Source organism: Dendropsophus ebraccatus, chromosome 3 (genome assembly GCF_027789765.1).
Source record: "Dendropsophus ebraccatus isolate aDenEbr1 chromosome 3, aDenEbr1.pat, whole genome shotgun sequence".
Classification (NCBI taxonomy): domain Eukaryota; kingdom Metazoa; phylum Chordata; class Amphibia; order Anura; family Hylidae; genus Dendropsophus; species Dendropsophus ebraccatus.
Genome location: NC_091456.1, coordinates 160,275,937 through 160,294,874, shown reverse-complemented (window position 1 = coordinate 160,294,874; position 18,938 = coordinate 160,275,937). Strand labels below are relative to the sequence as shown.

The window sequence follows — 18,938 nt, the reverse complement described above, 5'->3', positions numbered from 1 at the left end:
ATGCTCCAATTGCGCTCATCTCTCGTGCTGACACATCCTCTGTTAGGTAGAATCTGTTACATGACATGGCCCTTTAATTCAGCCATTCATATCATAATAATAATAATAATAATAATAATAATACATTTATTTGTATAGCGCCAACAGATTCCGCAGCGCTTTTTTTTTCTGTGCATACAGTACAGTGGTACATAATACACAGTTAAATAATTAGAGTTCAATCAGCTGCTTAGGCCTCATTCACACGATCTGTGCCGCGACTCCCTCCACAATCTGTGCTGCGAGAAAATATTTCATACCTAGAGGAGGATCTCGACACGGATCCCCCAATAGAAGTGCAGCAACACCCACCCCCTGCCACTCGACAGGAGTAAATAATGTGACAATTTCATCTGTCTCGGCTGGCGTGTTCACCGTTAGTCATGTGGACTACGCTGGTTCGTGCTGGCGCCGGGAGAAGAAGGCAATGAGGGACTACGCCACTTCTGGTGAACGTGTGTAAGCCGGCCGGCACGGGGGGGGTAGGTGGGAAGTTGTCAGAGTATTTGCTCCTGTCATCTCTGCTGCTGGGCGGCTTGGGAGCCTACATTTCTATTGGGGGACAATTTTATGGGACGTGTGAATGCAGCCTTAGTTAATATTGCACTTATTAGCAGAAACTGGGTTGGGGATGAAAAGACAGTTCTCAGACAGACCCAAAAGTTTTAATGGAAAATCCCTTTAAAAATCTGTTCACTAAGATGTATGTTTAGAATAGCTAGCATTCCTATTCCGTACCACTTAGGATGAATATAGTGCTGACGACTCCTGTACTTTCCAGCTTTCAGCAGAAACGCTTGTGTTTCAGTAATTGCTCTGCAAAGCTAGAATGCTGAATCCAGGCCGGAATTTTTCATGATTCTTTGTCCTTGTTTCTTGCTTAATTTGTGACCTAGATTTCTTAGGTTTATTACGTTTTGTTAGTCTTTTTTATAGTGTGCCATTCTCTTGCTTATTTGTTTTGCTGACCTAGAGAACGCTTGGTGCATCTCATCTGTATTCTTAATCTTCATTTCTTTAGTGCTTTCAAATTATGTGGTGACAAGTGAAAATAAGTATTCGCCTAAGTGCTCATTTACATTTGTCCTGCAATTTTGGCATTTATATTACTTCTTTCTGCCTGCGAATTGGCTCTTCTCCAGAAGGTAGAAAGCTGGCTCTTTAAACCCGCCTGTAATTCTTGTCCAACCCATTAAGGGGCAGTTTGGCGGAAAAAAAATAAAAAATCTTTTAAATCAACTGGTGCCAGATATTTGTAATTTACTTTCAGTCTTCCAGTTCTTATCAGCTGCTGTAAGTCCTGCAGGAAATGGCATATTCTTTCCAGTCAGGAGAAAAGGAGATGTTTTCTATGGGGATTTGCTACTGCTCTGGACAGTTCCTCACATGGACAGAGGTGGCAGCAGAGAGCAATGTGTCAGACTGAAAAGAATACACCACTTCCTGCAGGACATACAGCTGCTGATAAGTACTGAAAGGATGGCGATTTTTAAATAGAAGTAAATTACAAATCTTTGAAACTTTCTGACACCAGTTGATTTGAAAGATTTTTTTTTTCCCGCTGGAGTACCCCTTTAAATGGAATATGCATATCTATCTACCTAAAAACTTAAACTGATACATTATTATTTTCTTTTCAGTTCTTTTTGTCCTTATTGTTGTTTTAGACTTCTTTTGTCTATATGATTATGGGGACAGCCATACTTAAGGGCCCTATTCCACCGGACGATTATCGTTCAGATTATCGTTAAATCGTTCTAATCTAAACGATAATCGTTCGGTTGAAATGCAGTTAACGATTAACAACTGAACGAGAAATCGTTGATCGTTTTGTAAGACCTGGACCTATTTTTATCGTTGCTCGTTTGCAAAACGTTCGCAAATTGTTCACATTGAATAAGACGTCGTTCGGTCATTCGCAGTAGATACAAACGCAATAGCGAAGAAAAAACTATCGCAAATACGATCATAAGTAACAATTATCGTTCCATGGAAATGAGTGAACCTGTTAAGGTCTTTCACAATAGCGGCCGTTAGAGATCGTTAATCGTTAGCGATTAAGCAAACAATAATCGTCTGGTGGAATAGGGCCCTAAGCCATCTTCACAAGGTGATTATGTCCCAGAGAGGTTTCACTTGTTGGTGGTTCTCCAGTCCACTGTACATTATGCATGTTGGTAATTTCTTAAAGTTGGATGCCAGGTGATCCAAACTTTATTGCAATGTTTTTTTGTTGAGTGAACCTTCAGTAAGTTTAGTCGATCTCGAACCTGATGGTTCGGCCTTTGATTAAACACTGCCTGGAAAATCTAGGTAGTCATAGTTCTCCTAGGGCTGGATCCAACTTTTCCAGGCAGCCCTGAGCTGCATCCATCTTTTCTTAGCAATCGATGGCCGAATGACCTGGTTCAGGTTCAGCCAAACTTACTGTGAGTTTGCTCATCTCTGGTCATATCCATGCCTTTGAAGCTTTAAAGTGTCACTGTCGTTTCAGAAATCTTTTGACATGTCATAGAGAGATGTCAAAAGTTTTGATCAGTCTAGATATGAGTGTTCAGACCCATACCAATCGGGAGAAGACCGCACTTAGCGCGGTCCTCTCCCGACTCTGTGATCAGTTGGACTTATAATAAAGCTCGACTGATAAGTCCGACTGATCACATGACACCGAGCTGGGAGCAGTCTTCTACCAGCTCTATCTCCTGATCGGTACGGGTCTGAACACTGAGAGCCAGACTGATCAAAACTTTTGACATGTCAAAAGTTTTGTAAAACAACAGTGACACATTAAAACCATTTCAATTCCGGCAGCTTTGTACATGGGTTGTAGAAGTGACCACCAGTCTTCTTTCACATCTGAATAATACAGTACATGTGAAAAGAGTTTGCCACCAATTCACACACAGTGTTAAACGTCCCTCGTAGCCTGGAGTGTTTAGAAAGAGAGAAAATCAATGGGATGTGACACGTAACTTCTCCACGCTCTCTCCCTTCTCTTTTCTCGGCGTTGTCACTCCTCTTTCTTATTAGTCGTGTGAGGATGTGTAGAGATGTTAAGCTTGTCATAAGGTCACGGCTCCATTTTCTGTTTCCACATGATGCTTGTCAGTCATTGGTGTAAGTGAATACACAGTTCAGCCCCGACCTTCCGGTACAAGTCCCTCTGACTCACTTCTTCTGTCCTGTGACCATCACATTAATAGATGATGTGTCATAGAACAAAGAAGTAAAATGTGTCAACTATACATAGATCTAACATTTATAGAAAGATGCATTCTTCACATTTTTACGCCCTGGGCCTCTTCATGAATGGAATCAGTTTTTTTTCTTTTAATGTACATTTGTTCTATCGCAGGGATGTGAAACCTTCAGCCCTACAGCTGTTGCAAAACTACAATTCCCATCATGCCTGGACAGCCTAAGCTAAAGCTTTGGCTGTCCAGGCATGATGAGAATTGTAGTTTTGAAATAGCCGGAGGGTCGAATGTTCCCCGTGCCTGTTATGAGTGATTATAAGAGTCATATAGCAGCATGTGTGGCCCTCTCTGCTCAGTGGTTGAGCCTTGAAGAGTTTCTAAACCAGTGCCCATTACTGCACATTTAAGGCCCTTTTACACAAAGTGATTGTCGGCCGATATGGACCATTACGGCTGATTATCATCTCGTGTATTAGAAGACAACGATCAGCCGACATGCACGATGTTGAAAAATCAACAATCACGATAGCAGCGATCTGCTGCCGCTGTTCCGTGTAACAAGAGTGGCGGCAGCAGACTGATGCTATCTTCTATGGGCTGCCAGATCACCCGGGCAGCCCCCTGCAGGCCTCCTGGCTCTCACCCGGCTCTCACACACCCAGCGTGTGTAATAGCGCCGGCAGCAAGCTGGGAACGAGGAGCAAGCGAGTGCTGAGGTACTCGGTTGCTCCTCTGAATTGCCCCGTGTAATAGGGGCTTTGGAGTGCACATAGGACCATCTAATAGTTGCTTAGATTGTAAAACTCTATGGTGTACAATATTGGAATCATAGTTTTGTTGCCATTAGGTTTCTTTGCATTGCATAATTTATGACCTTTGAGATGCTTGTACTCGGCAGATAAGGAGTTAACAGACTCCTCCTGACGTGTAGTTTTACCTTGGACATAAATCGTAGGCATGAAGGCTCATAAATGTCACAAGGGATATGAAGATACAAAGCCATGTAGTATTTATGATCTCATTTGACTTTGGGAGTGAGCATGTCACACTTACCATGTCACACCATGTTACCGTCCTCATAGTAAATGCTGAGGTCTGCTCTCCGGGTGGAGATGTATGTGACATAGTCGTGTATATATATATATATATATATATATATATATATATATATATATATACTGCTCTATCTCTTAGTCTGTATACAGTTCAGTAAGTAAAGGTATCATCAGAAACCATCCCATCAATATGGGAACGTAAGGTTGAATTTACATGCGGCAGGTTTTTCTGCAACCGTTCCGCCCTGTATCCCCCTTATATCTAGAATAATATGTAATTGTTGTAATTGTTATCTGAAATGTATCCGAATTGTCATCCTTCATGATTCGGCTTCTTCTCTATGCTGAAATGAGCTGTCAAGGTTAATCCACCAAAAATAGATAAATCCTATATTCCGGTACTTTCTTCCTTCCATCCCCTGATTTGCCTGTCCAGCATAATGTCATTAAACTGTTCTGTAAGGAAGTGAAGACAGATAGCACTGTCACATATGGATCCATCATACACGGTGGCGGCATTCTTGTTACCATGATGCCTTGATGAACACATCCAGGTCCCATAATTGTACCTAGCTACGTTTTGGTTCTCTGTATTAACCAGGGGTAGGGAACCTTGGCCCTCCAGCTTTTGCAAAACTACATCTCCCATCATGCAAAGCTTTGGCTGTCCAGGCATGATGTGAGTTGAAGTTTTGCAACAGCTGGAAAGCCAAGGTTCCTGACCCCTGGTCTGAACCATTGATAGCTCATTGCTAGGATATGCCATCAATGTCTGTTTATTCCGACTACTGTGACCAAGGCTGATGTCAGGTGGTGGCAGACTGGTCAGTTAAGAAGAGCCCCCTGAGGACGGGCAGATAGAAACTAACCTGGTTTTATATGGGGGATATACAGTATTTTTGGGTAGGTGGATTGCAGTACCATATGAAGTTTACTTGATGGGGTTTTCCCCTTCATAGTAGTGCTCACGAATACCCAACTGTGTGTTGGATTGTCGATAGCTCCACTTTATAGAGCAGTGATATCTTGGCGCTAGTGTTGAGTAAAGTTGCCGACCTAATCCGATTGTCAAAGTTCTCTGAACCTGAACGCTCAATTTTTGGTTCCTGATGCCTGGAGAAGTTGGATGCCGCCCTAGGGAGTCTTGGAAAAGATCATGGCAGCCTTAGAGAGGCATCCAACTACTCCAGGCAGCAGGAGTCACATGTCGAGTCTTTGGGTCTGGAGAATGTTGCTGAATCTGAACAGTCTGGCAAGTTCGCCAACACTACTTGGCAGAATTTTGTGTCTGGGAATATCTCTAAAAATGGCAAGTGGGAGCACCCTACTTAGCTTGTTGCCCAGATCCCCATGTTCTACCATACCAGCTCTGGCTGTCATGTGACAATTTTCAGGACAAAAGTCAATGGAGCAAGTGGACATGGTGCCCCCTCCGCTAATATGTGACCATCAGTAGCTGCGGCTGGGAATGCTGCCTTTCTAGCTCGGCTTCTACTTTGCTCCCTATCCCTCACTATACATGATTCACCGGCCGGTGTAGCTGTGTGATTATAAGCTTAAACGCACCATGCTTGTGTTTTCTTGTGAATGTTACGGCGTGTTCTTCCACATCGATTTTGGCCATGCTGTCAAAAGACGACGTCATATGAGATCATCACTGTCGGGGTTAGGTGGTGACAGCTTAGCCATATGCCTTAGAGCCAAATGTGATTTATGGAAACAATATGAACATAGGAGGCAGCACATTCCATGTATTGATGGCAGCAGATAAGCAGGATGTGCGGCGGGTTCTCTTCTCCGCCGATCGCTCACTACTGATTTTATTAACAAAATATCACATGCAGATATCACGTCATGTGGGCCGCTCCCATATTTACATCTAGGAGGCCACATTTGTATTATCAGAACAGATGATGCCAGAAATACAGTGTGCGAACCTGTTTACACTGGCCCAGTCCTTTATATAAATGTCACATGAGGGAAGGGGCTGCACGTTTTGTCATCACAGATGTAGCAGAGCCGAATTAGCATTAATGATTTATGGGCCGACCTGTGAGCGTGATTATGGTGGTGACGTAAGCTTGTTTGCAGATCTGTGTGAAGCCGCATATGCAGTGACTTGATGCTATAATGACTGATCATTTGCAAACAACATTAGTAAAGGTCTAGAGGTGTGACCTCTGACCTATAGATTTTCCCAGTGGAAGGAGCCAGAGCTTGTGGACCGTGGCAGGGAATGGTGTGTCTCATTAAGATTGATTCCCTGTAATGTAAACACTTAAAGGGATTTGGGGGGTTTGACATCAATGCCCTACCATAAGAATATAGGGTACATGTGAGAGCTCATGTTCGCCCCTGGTAAGCAGAATAAACGCACATGTCCATGTCACTGTGTCTGGTACTGCAGATTAGCCTCCTTCATGGATAGACATTGCTTTGTCAGATACCATATAGATGACCAAAACCTTTATAAAGAAAGCAGTACCGGCACTACCCTTCTGGCACAGCTTTTATCTGATTGCAAGGCGAGATTGCATGAACCAAAAACACTCTACGGGGTGCTCCTCATGAAATACAAAAAACATAGATATGTCCGAAAAGAAGGAAAAAGTAGGAGGGCACTCACTGTACTCATGTGTAGACTTTATTTCATACAAACTTTAAAATTCCAGCAGGTTCATCGGTTGCAGGCTTGACGCCAACCACTAATTAACACAAGCTATCATAGCCATTTTGCGCGCATGCGCGCTTCGTCAGATAGAGCATGTGCGCGCGAAACTACTGATAGCTTGTGCTAATTAGTGGTTGTTGTCAGAGCCCGCTACAGATGAACCTAGTGGAATTTTAAAGTTTACATGAAATAATGTCTACACATGAGTACAGTGAGTGCCCTCCTCCTTTTTTCTTCTTTACAGACATACTATATAGATGCTTTCTTCCAAAAAACAGCACCACATCTGTCCTCAGGTTGTGTGCAGCATTACAGCTCATCTCCATTCACTTAAGTGGAATTGAGCAGCAAGAGTAGTGCTGTTTCTGGAACAAAGCTGCTATTTTTTTTTCTATTTCTGGATAACCCCTTAAAGCAACACTTCCCTTCTCTTTAGCAGAGAAGTGGGAATGGTCCCTGAAAGGAAAATCTCAGAAAAGCCCTTGAAAAGAAAGTAAAAAAGAAGTTTGGTATTCATAACAAGGGGTTTTCCACTTTTCATTTATAAAGCTTCCAACATGTTTCACTCCTACGTCTGAAGTGTTCATCAGAATATTCCTTTTTATAGTCCAGTGGTCATTACAAACAACTCTGCATACTCTCTATCAGTATATTAAGCTAACGGAAGAAAACCTTTAATATATCTTATTAGAGAAAATGCTTCCTTCTCCATCAGACCCTTTTCCATTTCAACCTTTTCTTACTTGTTCATCACTAAGGGGAATCTGTACAGCAGAAAGGACAGTTAGGTTACCATCCCACCCCAGAGTTACACAACTTACATTACTTTGGATAAGATTTATACAATTTGTTGTGTAGGTAAATTTTCAGCATTTTCCCACTGGTGAATTTAACCTAACAGCGAAAATAACAGCAAATCTTTATTTTTTTTCTGGTGTAAAACCGACATGTATTGGCTCTGTTATACATTCTTAATCATGTTTAAAAGAATTGTATGAGCAAATACATAAATCTACCTGTACAGTTGTTTTAGCCATGATTAAAGGGTTTAACCAGGGTTAGAAAAACATGGCCGCTTTAATCCAGGAACAGCACCACTCTTGTTCTCAGTTTGGTTGTGGATGTTACAGCTCAGTTCCAATAAAATAAAGAAAGCTGAATTGTAATACCACACACATCCTGAGAACAGGGGTGGCGCTGTTTGTACAAGAAAGTTGTATTGTTTGTACAAGAAAGCTGTATTTGTTCTAACCCTGGATAACCCCTCAAATGCATGAGTTAACACTATTTTTTTAAAGATCTGGTGAAACATCTGTTGTTTTACTCTGGATACTACCCCCATGGATTCCTGGGTATTTCTAGTCTTCAGTCAAACCACATGGTAGCGCTGACTAATATCTACATTTGGACTTAAAGGGGTTGTCCGGCGAAAAAAATTATTCACAGAATAACACACATTACAAAGTTATACAACTTTGTAATGTATGTTATGTCTGTGAATGGCCCCCTTCCCCGTGTCCCACCACCCCCACCCGTGTACCCGGAAGTGTGGTGCGCTATACATTACCTGTCACGTGCCGACCACGGTCTCCGATCTTCAGTAGTGACGTCTTCTTCGGGAGGCCAGCGGATCTTCCCGAGTGCTGGCCGCCCTCTGCAGCGTCATCCGAAGCTCAGCCGCGATTGGCTGAGCATAACTGTGCTCAGCCAATCGCGGCTGAGCAGCTGATGACGTGGCCGCGTCATCAGCCGCTCAGCCGCGATTGGCTGAGCATCACTGTGCTCAGCCAATCGCGGCTGAGCGGCTGATGACGCGGCCACGTCATCAGCTGCTCAGCCGCGATTGGCTGAGCACAGTTATGCTCAGCCAATCGCGGCTGAGCTTCGGATGACGCTGCAGAGGGCGGCCGGCACTCGGGAAGATCCGCCGAACTTACGAAGAAGACGTCACTGCTGACGATCGGAGACCGTGGACGACACGACATGCGGTGAGTATAATGCACCACACTTCCGGGTCTAGCGTGGGTGGGGGGAAACACGGGGAAGGGGGCCATTCACAGACATAACATACATTACAAAGTTGTATAACTTTTTAATGTGTGTTATTCTGTGAATAATTTTTTTCGCCGGACAACCCCTTTAATAGTAAAAATTATTGCTTATAATTAAAGTGAAGAGGAAGTAAATGGAAGTGTGCGCTGATCAAAGTGGAACCCTGAGTCACATATTGTAGGTCTGTAAGAGTCTCTAGACTCCCTGGTCTATAAGAGACCCAGTCACACATAATGGTATAAAACCGCTGCATTGTATGCGCTGCAACCCTAAACCCCATTGTGCCTTTGCGTATTGTTTTGTCCTCTGTTTTCCCACCATCAGCTGTGAAGTAGAAAATGAAAGCTGACTGCCATTTTTCTTCTCTGTTTTTTTTTTCAATAGCAACTATTCAACTGCCAGTCTCTGCACAAGCTGAGTTTGCCAGACAATGACCTAACATTATTGCCAGCATCTATAGCAAATCTCATTAATCTCAGGGAACTAGATGTCAGCAAGAATGGTAAGTACTCTCACAAGTTAATTGAATTGTATATCAACAAGCCTCTAGTGCTGCAGTGGGTGTAATATTTGCATGCGATCAGATACTTGGGCTAATGACCATCTCCCACTGCTGATAATAAGTGTGATTTAGCTTCCATCCAGCCATCTTGGTTATCTTCACGCTTGGTGACCATTATCTATGACCATCATGGCTGCCATAATAGGGGTTGTCACCAGCTATTAACGTATAAGTTGCTATTGTCTTGCGGTTTTAGTTGATTACTCCGCCTGTTTATGTGCTTTGAAGAGTATCGTTTTATCATTATTAATAGGCGCTGTACATATGATAAGGGTTAAACATACTAATCGTAAATTCAAGTATAAACAACATAGGGATAGAGGACTCTGCTCGCAAGTGCTTACAGTCTACAAGGTGAAGGAAGGGATACAATTGGTGAGGGGGGGGGAAGCCATTGTAGGTTTTATCCTACTCGGAAGAGATGGGTTTTTAGGTTCTTCTTGTAGGTCTTGATGGTGGGGGAGAGCCGGATGTGTCGGGATATTGGAGGAAGCTCGGTAGAAATTTTGGAGAGATTGTGTGAGGAGCAGGCAAGGGAAGAGCATAAATTGTAGTCTTATGAGCATCGGAGATTATAAGATTATATGAGGGGCGGTATCGGGACATCAGGTTAGAGATGTATGGAGGGCACAGGTTGTGGATGACCTTGTAGAGTGATTGTGAACAGTTTAAACTGGATTTGCTGGGTAATGGGTAGCCAGCAAAAGAAGAGCAAGGGGAGAGATGGACCATGGATTGGAGGGGAGCTAGGATCTGAAATGGAAGGCCAGAGAGGAGGATGTTGCAGTAGTCTAAGCAGGAGATGATGAGGGCATATACTAGCAGTTTTGTTACAGTTAAGGCCTATTACACCAATCAGTTATCGGCCGTTACAGCTGATAATCGCTTGTAATAGCTAGCGTTAAAAGGCAATGATCAGCCAACATGCACGATGTAGGCTAATTGTTGTCTTTCAATGATAACGCCGTTCTGCTTGCCGTCAATTTGTGTAATAGGACCATCGTTCTCCCCTATGGGCCCCTCCCGCAGCTCCCTGTGGTCCCCCCTACTCTTACCAGCTCACTGTTAGCAGTGAGCGGGGAACAAGAACAAGCGAGCGCTGATCTGACAAGACGATTGGCCGGTGTAATCAAACCTTTAGAGTTGGGGAAAGAGTGGATTGGGGAAATGTTTTTGAGGTGGCAGGAGGTGGTCCGGGCCTAGATGTGTGATTTGAATGTCGGAAGCTATTGACTATAAGTGACAGATTAGATGGGGAAGGGGTGGTGTTACAGCCAGATGGGGGAAGGAGGAGAAGCAGGAAGATATAGCTGATAGGCATTCAGGGATCCTGCATAGTGGAGAGGTGACATTTGTTATAGCTCCTGTTGGTGCTCCTGTTAGACTTAGAATACTTGGTGCCATTTTTCCACTATTGGCGTTGTATTCCTATCCATCTTGTAATTACATTTTTATATCATAAGTACTGTGGCCTACAAAGTACAAAGGGGAGATTTATTAAACATGGTGTAAAGTGAAACTGGCTCAGTTGCCCCTAGCAACCAATCAGATTCCACCTTTCATTCCTCACAAACTCTTTGAAAAATGAAAGGTAGAATCTGATTGGTTGCTAGGGGCAACTGAGACAATTCAGTTGCCCCAGTTTGATAAATCTCACCTATAGAATTTTAGCACAAACCTGATGAACCCCAATAGGATTTGTTTGGGTCCTTAGTCATAGTGGGGCCTTCCTCTGCATCAACTCTGCAGGATGATGGTTTGAACTTTATTATCATCTCACCTCAAAAACTTTTACTTAATTTATGTGAATATCCTTGAAGAGTCCTTTTAAGCGATAAAGACCTATAGTAAGTTCTTGCAAATGAAAGCACAGACTATCACGGGAGGATGAACACTGTTGGAGGAGTAAGGTATAATGATGCGCTAAGGAACAGTCAGAAGATAGAAATGAAGAGAATGTTTTCAGTCAAAAAGTATGAAGTGGTGGGAGATGTGAGATGCAGCTGGTACATTACTAAAAGTACCCTGACTATAGATAACGTGATGGCTGAGGATGCAGGTGACACCTGAACTTATCCAGCCGTGAGCCCCATTTGTCTGGATTATCTTCATTTGCAGATCAGTTTTCCACTTTATAGCGCAGGAAAAATAAACAGTTCGTTCTTTAACGGTCTAAAAGTCTGCGCTCCCCTCTCTACACACATTCCTTCCTGAAGATAGGCTTGATTTTTCCTGATCTCTGAGGGGTCCAGATGAGACCATTTACTTGTCAGGAGACTTGACATCTTGAATACATCATGGACAAAGTCTCCGTCTGGTTAAATGACTTAATGAAAAAAACGATACCTTGCACTTCAGCAGTTGATGTAATAGATATAAGGCCTGGGAAAGAGCTGAGTGTTTCCCCCAGCAGCTGGTGATGTAGAAAGAAGAGAATGAAAATGTAATAGACGTGAGATGATTACACCGCTGAGGGTTAGTGACTCCTGGTTGTCAGTCATTTACGGGTCTGACACCATGGGTTGGCTGCGTTTTATGCTTTTGTTCGCCTGATGAAAGCTGAAGGAAATATTCACAAACCATTACGCTCTCATGTTTTCTCTCTCTCTTTCTCTCTAATCCAAAATACCATCAAGTGGAGCACATGAGCCCTTGAATCTTGGGTAGAGATGAGTGAACTTACAGTAAGTTTGGGTTCGCGAAACCCATTTGAGAAGATGGATGCTGCCTATGGCTGTATCCATGTTTACCAGGTAGCCCTAGGGCTGCATCCTTTTTCTCCAGCCACCAGGAGTCAAATGCAAAGCATTCAGGGCTTCACGAACCCAAACCCACTGTTGGTTCACTGATCTCTGAGGCATACATTACAATCATAAACATGCTTCCGTCTTCTTTTTTAAAATTCTTTAATGTTACAGGGAAACTATCAGCAGGTGCTCACCTGTTGATAGCCCCTTAGGCGCACAGGGCACAGAGGAGGAATGTATGTCTCTTACCTTCCTCCTCAGCACCATTCCCATGCAGTTAGTAGTTGAATGCACGACTGAGAACACCATTAGGAGCATTGCCCCACCTCCATTGCACTGAGCTGGCCTGCACAATGAGGGTGGGGAACTGCTCCTAACAGTGTTCCCAGCCGTGCATTCAACTACTAACTGCACGGGAATGGTGCTGAGGAGGAAGGTAAGAGACATACATTCCTCCTGCACAATAGGTGGCTATCAACAGGTTAGATTTGTCTAATCTTTTGATAGTTCCCCTTTAAAAGGCATCACTTCAATTCTGGTATTTCTAGCAATTCTTTTTCACATTCGGAGTGTTCCTTTATATGCAGTCCATGAGCTTAGACTAAGAGAGGGTCTTTTATACATATATGGGGATGCCTCATATACTTGACTTACATAGTTGTCTTTGTCTGAAACACGACGGCTTCAAAAGGATGCCCTTTAATGAGATGATGAATTTTAAGAAAGAATAACTGGAAGTGTGTTAACAAAAAACAAAAAACTTTGAGCACTTTCTTGAAGATTGGAGCTTATATAAAATATTCCAGAATGGCAGACATGTTTTTATTGATATAATATTTCATATGGTGAGATGTTCAGATACGGAAACATACTGACCTTCTGAAATATAAGAAGCCAATGAGACCCTGTAGGCATAACAAGTTGTGTTTTGGCATCTTGAGCTGGACTGGTGTTGATGTCCTTATTAGGATGCTTGGAACCTCCAGTCTTCCAGGACAGAATGATGAACGTAAACTACCAGCAACACATAGTAGAGATCTGTGCGAGTCTATTTCTGTTATGGATCTCTGAAAGTGTTTCCACTCTGCTATTTTTCACAATAAGCACAAATGTTATGTATTAGGTGTCAAGCCTGATGCTAGCCATAGAGGATCGAGGAGCAGACCACAGTGCTCTCCATGGGTGTAATCATCTCTAACTGCACCAGTTCTTCAATAAGAAAAATAATTTCACCCAAGGCAGATGGGAATCTGCTAGGCCCATTACTATCCTATAAATAGGTATCATTCACTTGGTGGAGGTTAACAGATTAAATTTTAGGAACACTTCTTTACTTTGTTGTCGACTCCTTTCAGCTGCTAATGCCCCCCTCACTGCCCGCAGATCAGGTGTACGGCAGTCTGCTTAAAGCGTATGTCAGCTGCAATTCATATCCAAACTGCTGACACTGTTAGATAGCTGTTAGGATAAGGAGACATGTGGTACCTTTCATATATCTGTCTGTGCTTCCATTATATTCTCTGTTGAAAAGTTAGAAAGAGGCATTTCCAAGCCTGTAAAGTATAGAGGGCCATAACGCCTCCTTGCTCCCCCTCCCATCCCAGTCAGTTGGAAGTCTTGCAAAGTGCAAGAACAAGGATTGGAATGTGTGTATTTTTAAATGATTTTAAATGTTTGTCCCTTTTTCATTGATGAATTAATAAAGATTTCATAGATACTCATTCACTTTATCAGGAGGTGCAGTGTACGTTTCTTCAGCCATTTTCTTTTGTTGATAGAACAAGGTTTGGAGGCTGAGCCCTGACGGTCAATCAAGTAGGGGATAGGAATGAGAGGGGAAGTGAGTTGGTGTTACAGCTCTCATCAGTTCAGGGCCTCTTTGACACTTTGTACCAGAGAATATTTTTTTTCAGGTTATGGAAGCACAGACAGATATATAGGAAGGTACCATGTGTCTCCTCATCCTAAAAGCTATCTAACAGTGTCAGCCTTTTGGACTATGAATTGCAGCTGGCAGAATTACTTTAGAGAGTGTTGCAGACAACTTCCAATCTGTAACCTGCAGCTTGCTTGTGCTCTCAGATACTAGTATTGGTTGTTAGGAATGACTGACTGAAAGTTATCCTATACAAGACCTTGTATAGGAGACAAGGTCATGGTCTGGTTAGAAGAACCCCTGCCTAGATCCTATTCATACATGCCGACTACAGGAGCACCCTGCCGGGAAACTCCAATGGAGCCTCTAGCTGGTGGAGATCACATAAATGAGACTTGGCTAGGTTTTTCCAGAAAGTTTTGCACAGAAATAATAATAATTTTGTATGTATATACAGTTCTGCAAAAAAGATCCAAATCCTGAATGTAAAAGCATTCCCACAGTTTACCCTTAGTATAGGGATGACATTTAGATAACCCATTGTGATATGGTAATGGAGAGGAAATCCTCCTTTCCTCTGATGGTTTTCCTAGGGTCTCCTGTATCCTGTCTCTACACCAAGGGATTTGTTGCTATGTCACATTACGTTTCTTGTGAGTCATCCTCAGGAGTTTACACATATGGCTCTTTCTATTGATGACCACAAAATTCTGCCCAACCCTAATGAGGTCCCAAGGGCAAAACAGATCTCATCCCAGGTGCGCCCCTTTGTCTGGAGTGACCTAGGTGATACTGTAAAAACTACCTGTGGGGTGTGGCAAGGGTATATGTACCATAGGGGCAACACCAAGCAGCTGACATTGGGCCCTTAAAAAGTGGGGGCTCCAGCCATGAGTGGCCTACTTGGCGTGAAGAAGTTGTGTAAGATGTCCAACAACCGGTGGGAAATTGGACCAAGGGTCATGGAAACAAATCCTAGACAAGTGATGGTGAACCTTTTGGCACCCCAGCTGTTACAAAATTGTATTAGCCATCATGCCTGGACAACCAAAATAGGACTTTGGCTTTCCAAGTATGATAGGAATTGTGGTTTTACAACAGCTGGAGGGCCGAAGGTTCCCCACCAGTGGTCTAGACCATTCTATAAAAATTCAACAAAATTATAGGGGCGCCCCTTTTCATCTTTTTTTGGAAGGGTGTTACAAAGTAAGATGTACTGCAGCAAAACAGTCACCTCTGACCATATCAGTGTGTATGTGTATGTATGTGTATATATATATATATATATATATATATATATATAATGTACATAATGCAGTGCCCTGTTGGCGTGATGCGGTCACTGTTCTGCATCGTCTTATAATAGTATCTTAATAGCCGCAACAGCTTCTCCTACACTGATATTCTGTTTCCTTGTTGTTTGTTAAGAAATTTTAACTATTTATAGCGTGGGCTAACAATGAGCGATTGTCATGTACCAGACGGTTATTTAAGACTATATTTGACATATGCAAATCTATGGCATCGCTTCAATGCATCAACAATACTCATTGTCATTAGTCGGCAATGGTTGTTAACCTTTTTTTATTTGCATACTACTTTTGCAATTGGTCATAGATAATCCATTCTAGCTGATTATCCGCTATGGGGATTAATAAAATGTTTGTTCTGATACCTAAGAAACCCTTTTCTCGTTGACAGGTATACAGGAGTTTCCAGAAAATATTAAGAATTGTAAAGTTTTGACAATCGTCGAAGCAAGCGTCAATCCAATTTCCAAGTAAGTATTGTGACGTTCTCCACTTGGTGTTACTTTTATCGATTTCTTCTTTCGACCGGAGAAGTATTAATAATTGGTTAAACCGGTAGATGATCATTAGTTTATTAGTCATGGTCCTTATCCAGTTGGGCGTAAATTTTTCGAAGGCTTCCAGCGGATTTCTTCATCCGTGGAAATGATGGCAGAGATGTATTATTTGCTAAGGCGGTAAAGGCTGCAAATTGGTGACTGTAGGAGGGGATAATTAAGAGGTCTGTGACATGTTACATGCAACCCTAGGGATTCAATGATTATTATTACTGAAAACTGCTTGGCGACGAGCGCTCGGAAATCAAGACTCAAACCCCTGGTGCCCCTTCCCTCATTCTTTGCTTCTGTGCATTTTTCAAAGGGCTTCCTCTCTTTAATGGCAAATGGATTATTGAACAGTTTGCAGGAACACGCTTTTTTGCCAACCAATCAAGAACTTGAAGCGGACAGCGTGGCCTCATTGATTCATTCGAGAGAAACTGCATGAATCTGACAGTATATCAAGGCTCTCTATTACACAAATAGGCCTGGCTAATAGTCTTGGGTTTGTAATGTGCCCTAAATCACCATTAGTGTCACATCAGCAAATATTCACTGCTGTAGTCTAGAGTCTAGAAGTGGGTAATAGCAGAAAGCTGGGTACGTTTCTAGTGTTGTAGTGAGACCATTCCTTTAATTTATGCCCACCTGTGTATCTGACATTACAGGAAGTGTACAGTTTTGCTTTTCAATCAGTTGTACAGAATCATAACACTGATTACAGGATACCTTTAATTGGGCACTGTCACTTTAAGAATATCTATCATGTAAACAAATTTCTGACATGTTATAGCGACATCTGAGAAGTGTGTATTGGTGGGGGTCCGGGTGCTGAGACTCCTGCCAGTCGCTTAGAATTAAGGTGCAGACACACTCAGTGGTGCATGCTCTTTCCTCTCCATTATAACTGCTATAGTCGACGAAATTATAATGGAAGCCTATGGCACTTCCAGTAATTCCGTCTACCAGAAGTTCCATAGACTCCATAACCATTGACCACTCACATTAGCAGTTACAGTGGAGATAAAGTGGCAGAACGAGCGCTGCTGGTGGTCAGTAGAACAACCTTTCTGGATCCCGGGATGTTATAAGCACCATTGGAATCTGATACCTGGTAAAGCCGATGTCGAGTAAACAGATGGGTATTGCGGTATTCAGTACATGTACCGACTTGTCACTTTTATACAGGTGAATCCTTAGTGGTTAATATTGCACCTTAAAGCCTAATGCAAGGTCCCAATTGTAATATATAGCAAGCAGTCCTGTCTCTTTAAGACCACTTCTTGAAGACATTACAGCTGTTGGTCATTAACAACAACAACCATAGCTTTTTTTTTTTTTTCTCGCACACTTCCTAACTAATAGCAGAGAATTGACAATGCCCATGCCAGAAATATAATAATTTGAGAAAAACTGGGTTACTCTTACTTACCCGGTGACTGCCTCCCTTGCTCCCCTGAGCCGCCAGCCTCTAAACCCCTGGGGTGGCCTTGCATTTATTAAGTCAAGTCTTTATCAAGCGTGTTGAATAAATTTCTCTTGATGGACTCCAAAGTAATTTGCTGTGTTAATTATCCTGGGCGGCCGGACGTGACAGCTTTATATCCTCTATTAATAATTTGGTCCTGGATGATGGCGATCGGTCCCATCACATATCCTTACATTCTACCAATGCCAATGTATTTCCTGTTTACCGACATCTCCGTTTACATTCCTTTCTCTCTAATTTTCGGCCATGTTCTCTTCTCTCTCCATAGGCTCCCAGATGGATTTTCACAGCTGTTAAACTTGACTCAGTTATACCTAAATGATGCTTTTCTTGACTTTTTGCCAGCTAATTTTGGCAGGTGAGTTCGGACTATCATATGCTTTATTAGCAGCTGTCTTGATTTAAAGGGATGCAATTTTTCATTTTGGAATTTTTGATGGTCAGAATCGGCAATCGTATACCGCAGATGTCTGTGGAACGACATTGCTATTAAGCCCTATCTGGAGAGTAATAACTATAATGTGCTGTGCTGTAATCTATGATGCTTGTGTATCCGTACCACGATGGTCACATTAGTTAGGCAAAATGTAGACGGGTAAAATAGCCGGAGGAGTAGTGGAGACGACGGCACGTTTTTTTCAGATTTTAAAGTGATTTTTGCCACGTCATGAGACTGAAAACCAAAAAGCCTAACAGAGTGATAATAGTCAACCACAGATATAACAAAGCAATATGGGCTGTAGAACATGCATAACAGATGACAACACATATATAAGAAGAAAATGCTTTTAAAGGGGTATTTTGGCAAAAAAAAAAAAGTTTCTTTCCAATCAACTGGAACGTTATAGAGATTTGTAATTTACTTTTATTTAAAAAAAAAATCTTAAGTCTGGTACTTCCAGTACTTATCAGCTGCTGTTTGTCCTGCAGGAGGTGGAAGTGGAATACTTGAGATTTTTTGATTAGAAGTAAGTTACAAATCCATATAACTTCCTGACACAGGTTGATTTAAAAAAATAATAAATTAAATTAAATAAAATAAAAGTCACTGGAGTACCCCTTTAAAACAATGAGTACTGAAGAATAACTAATATTGCACATATGTTGCACATATTGCCTATGAACATTCTCCTTTCGTACACTTAAAGGGGTTAACTAGGATTAGAAAAACTTTCTTCCAAAAACAGCACCACTCCTGTTCTTAGTTTGGGTGTGGGTTATGCAGCTCAGTTCCATTGAAGTTAATGGAGATCAGTAGTGGATTATAATAGGGGCGTTTTGGGCGGCAGCCCGGGGCCCTGAGCTCCTGGGGGGCCCATGACCACCCAAAAAAGACTTATACTTTCAGTGATGTACTGTCTCCTGGCTACACTTCCGCCATGATTTGCAAAAATCACAGGT

The 18,938-nt window shown here is 42.3% G+C and overlaps 1 protein-coding gene across 3 annotated transcripts in view; it reads left to right on the top strand.

Moving 5' to 3' along the window:
• Positions 1–18,938, top strand: part of ERBIN (erbb2 interacting protein) — a 178,444-nt gene that overhangs the window by 98,908 nt on the left and 60,598 nt on the right. For all 3 annotated transcript variants that reach the window (XM_069963001.1, XM_069962999.1, XM_069963000.1), the window contains exons 5-7: positions 9,399–9,516; positions 15,901–15,979; positions 17,806–17,895. In XM_069963001.1, the coding sequence (XP_069819102.1) occupies positions 9,399–9,516; positions 15,901–15,979; positions 17,806–17,895 (287 nt within the window). The remainder of the gene's footprint in view (positions 1–9,398; positions 9,517–15,900; positions 15,980–17,805; positions 17,896–18,938) is intronic.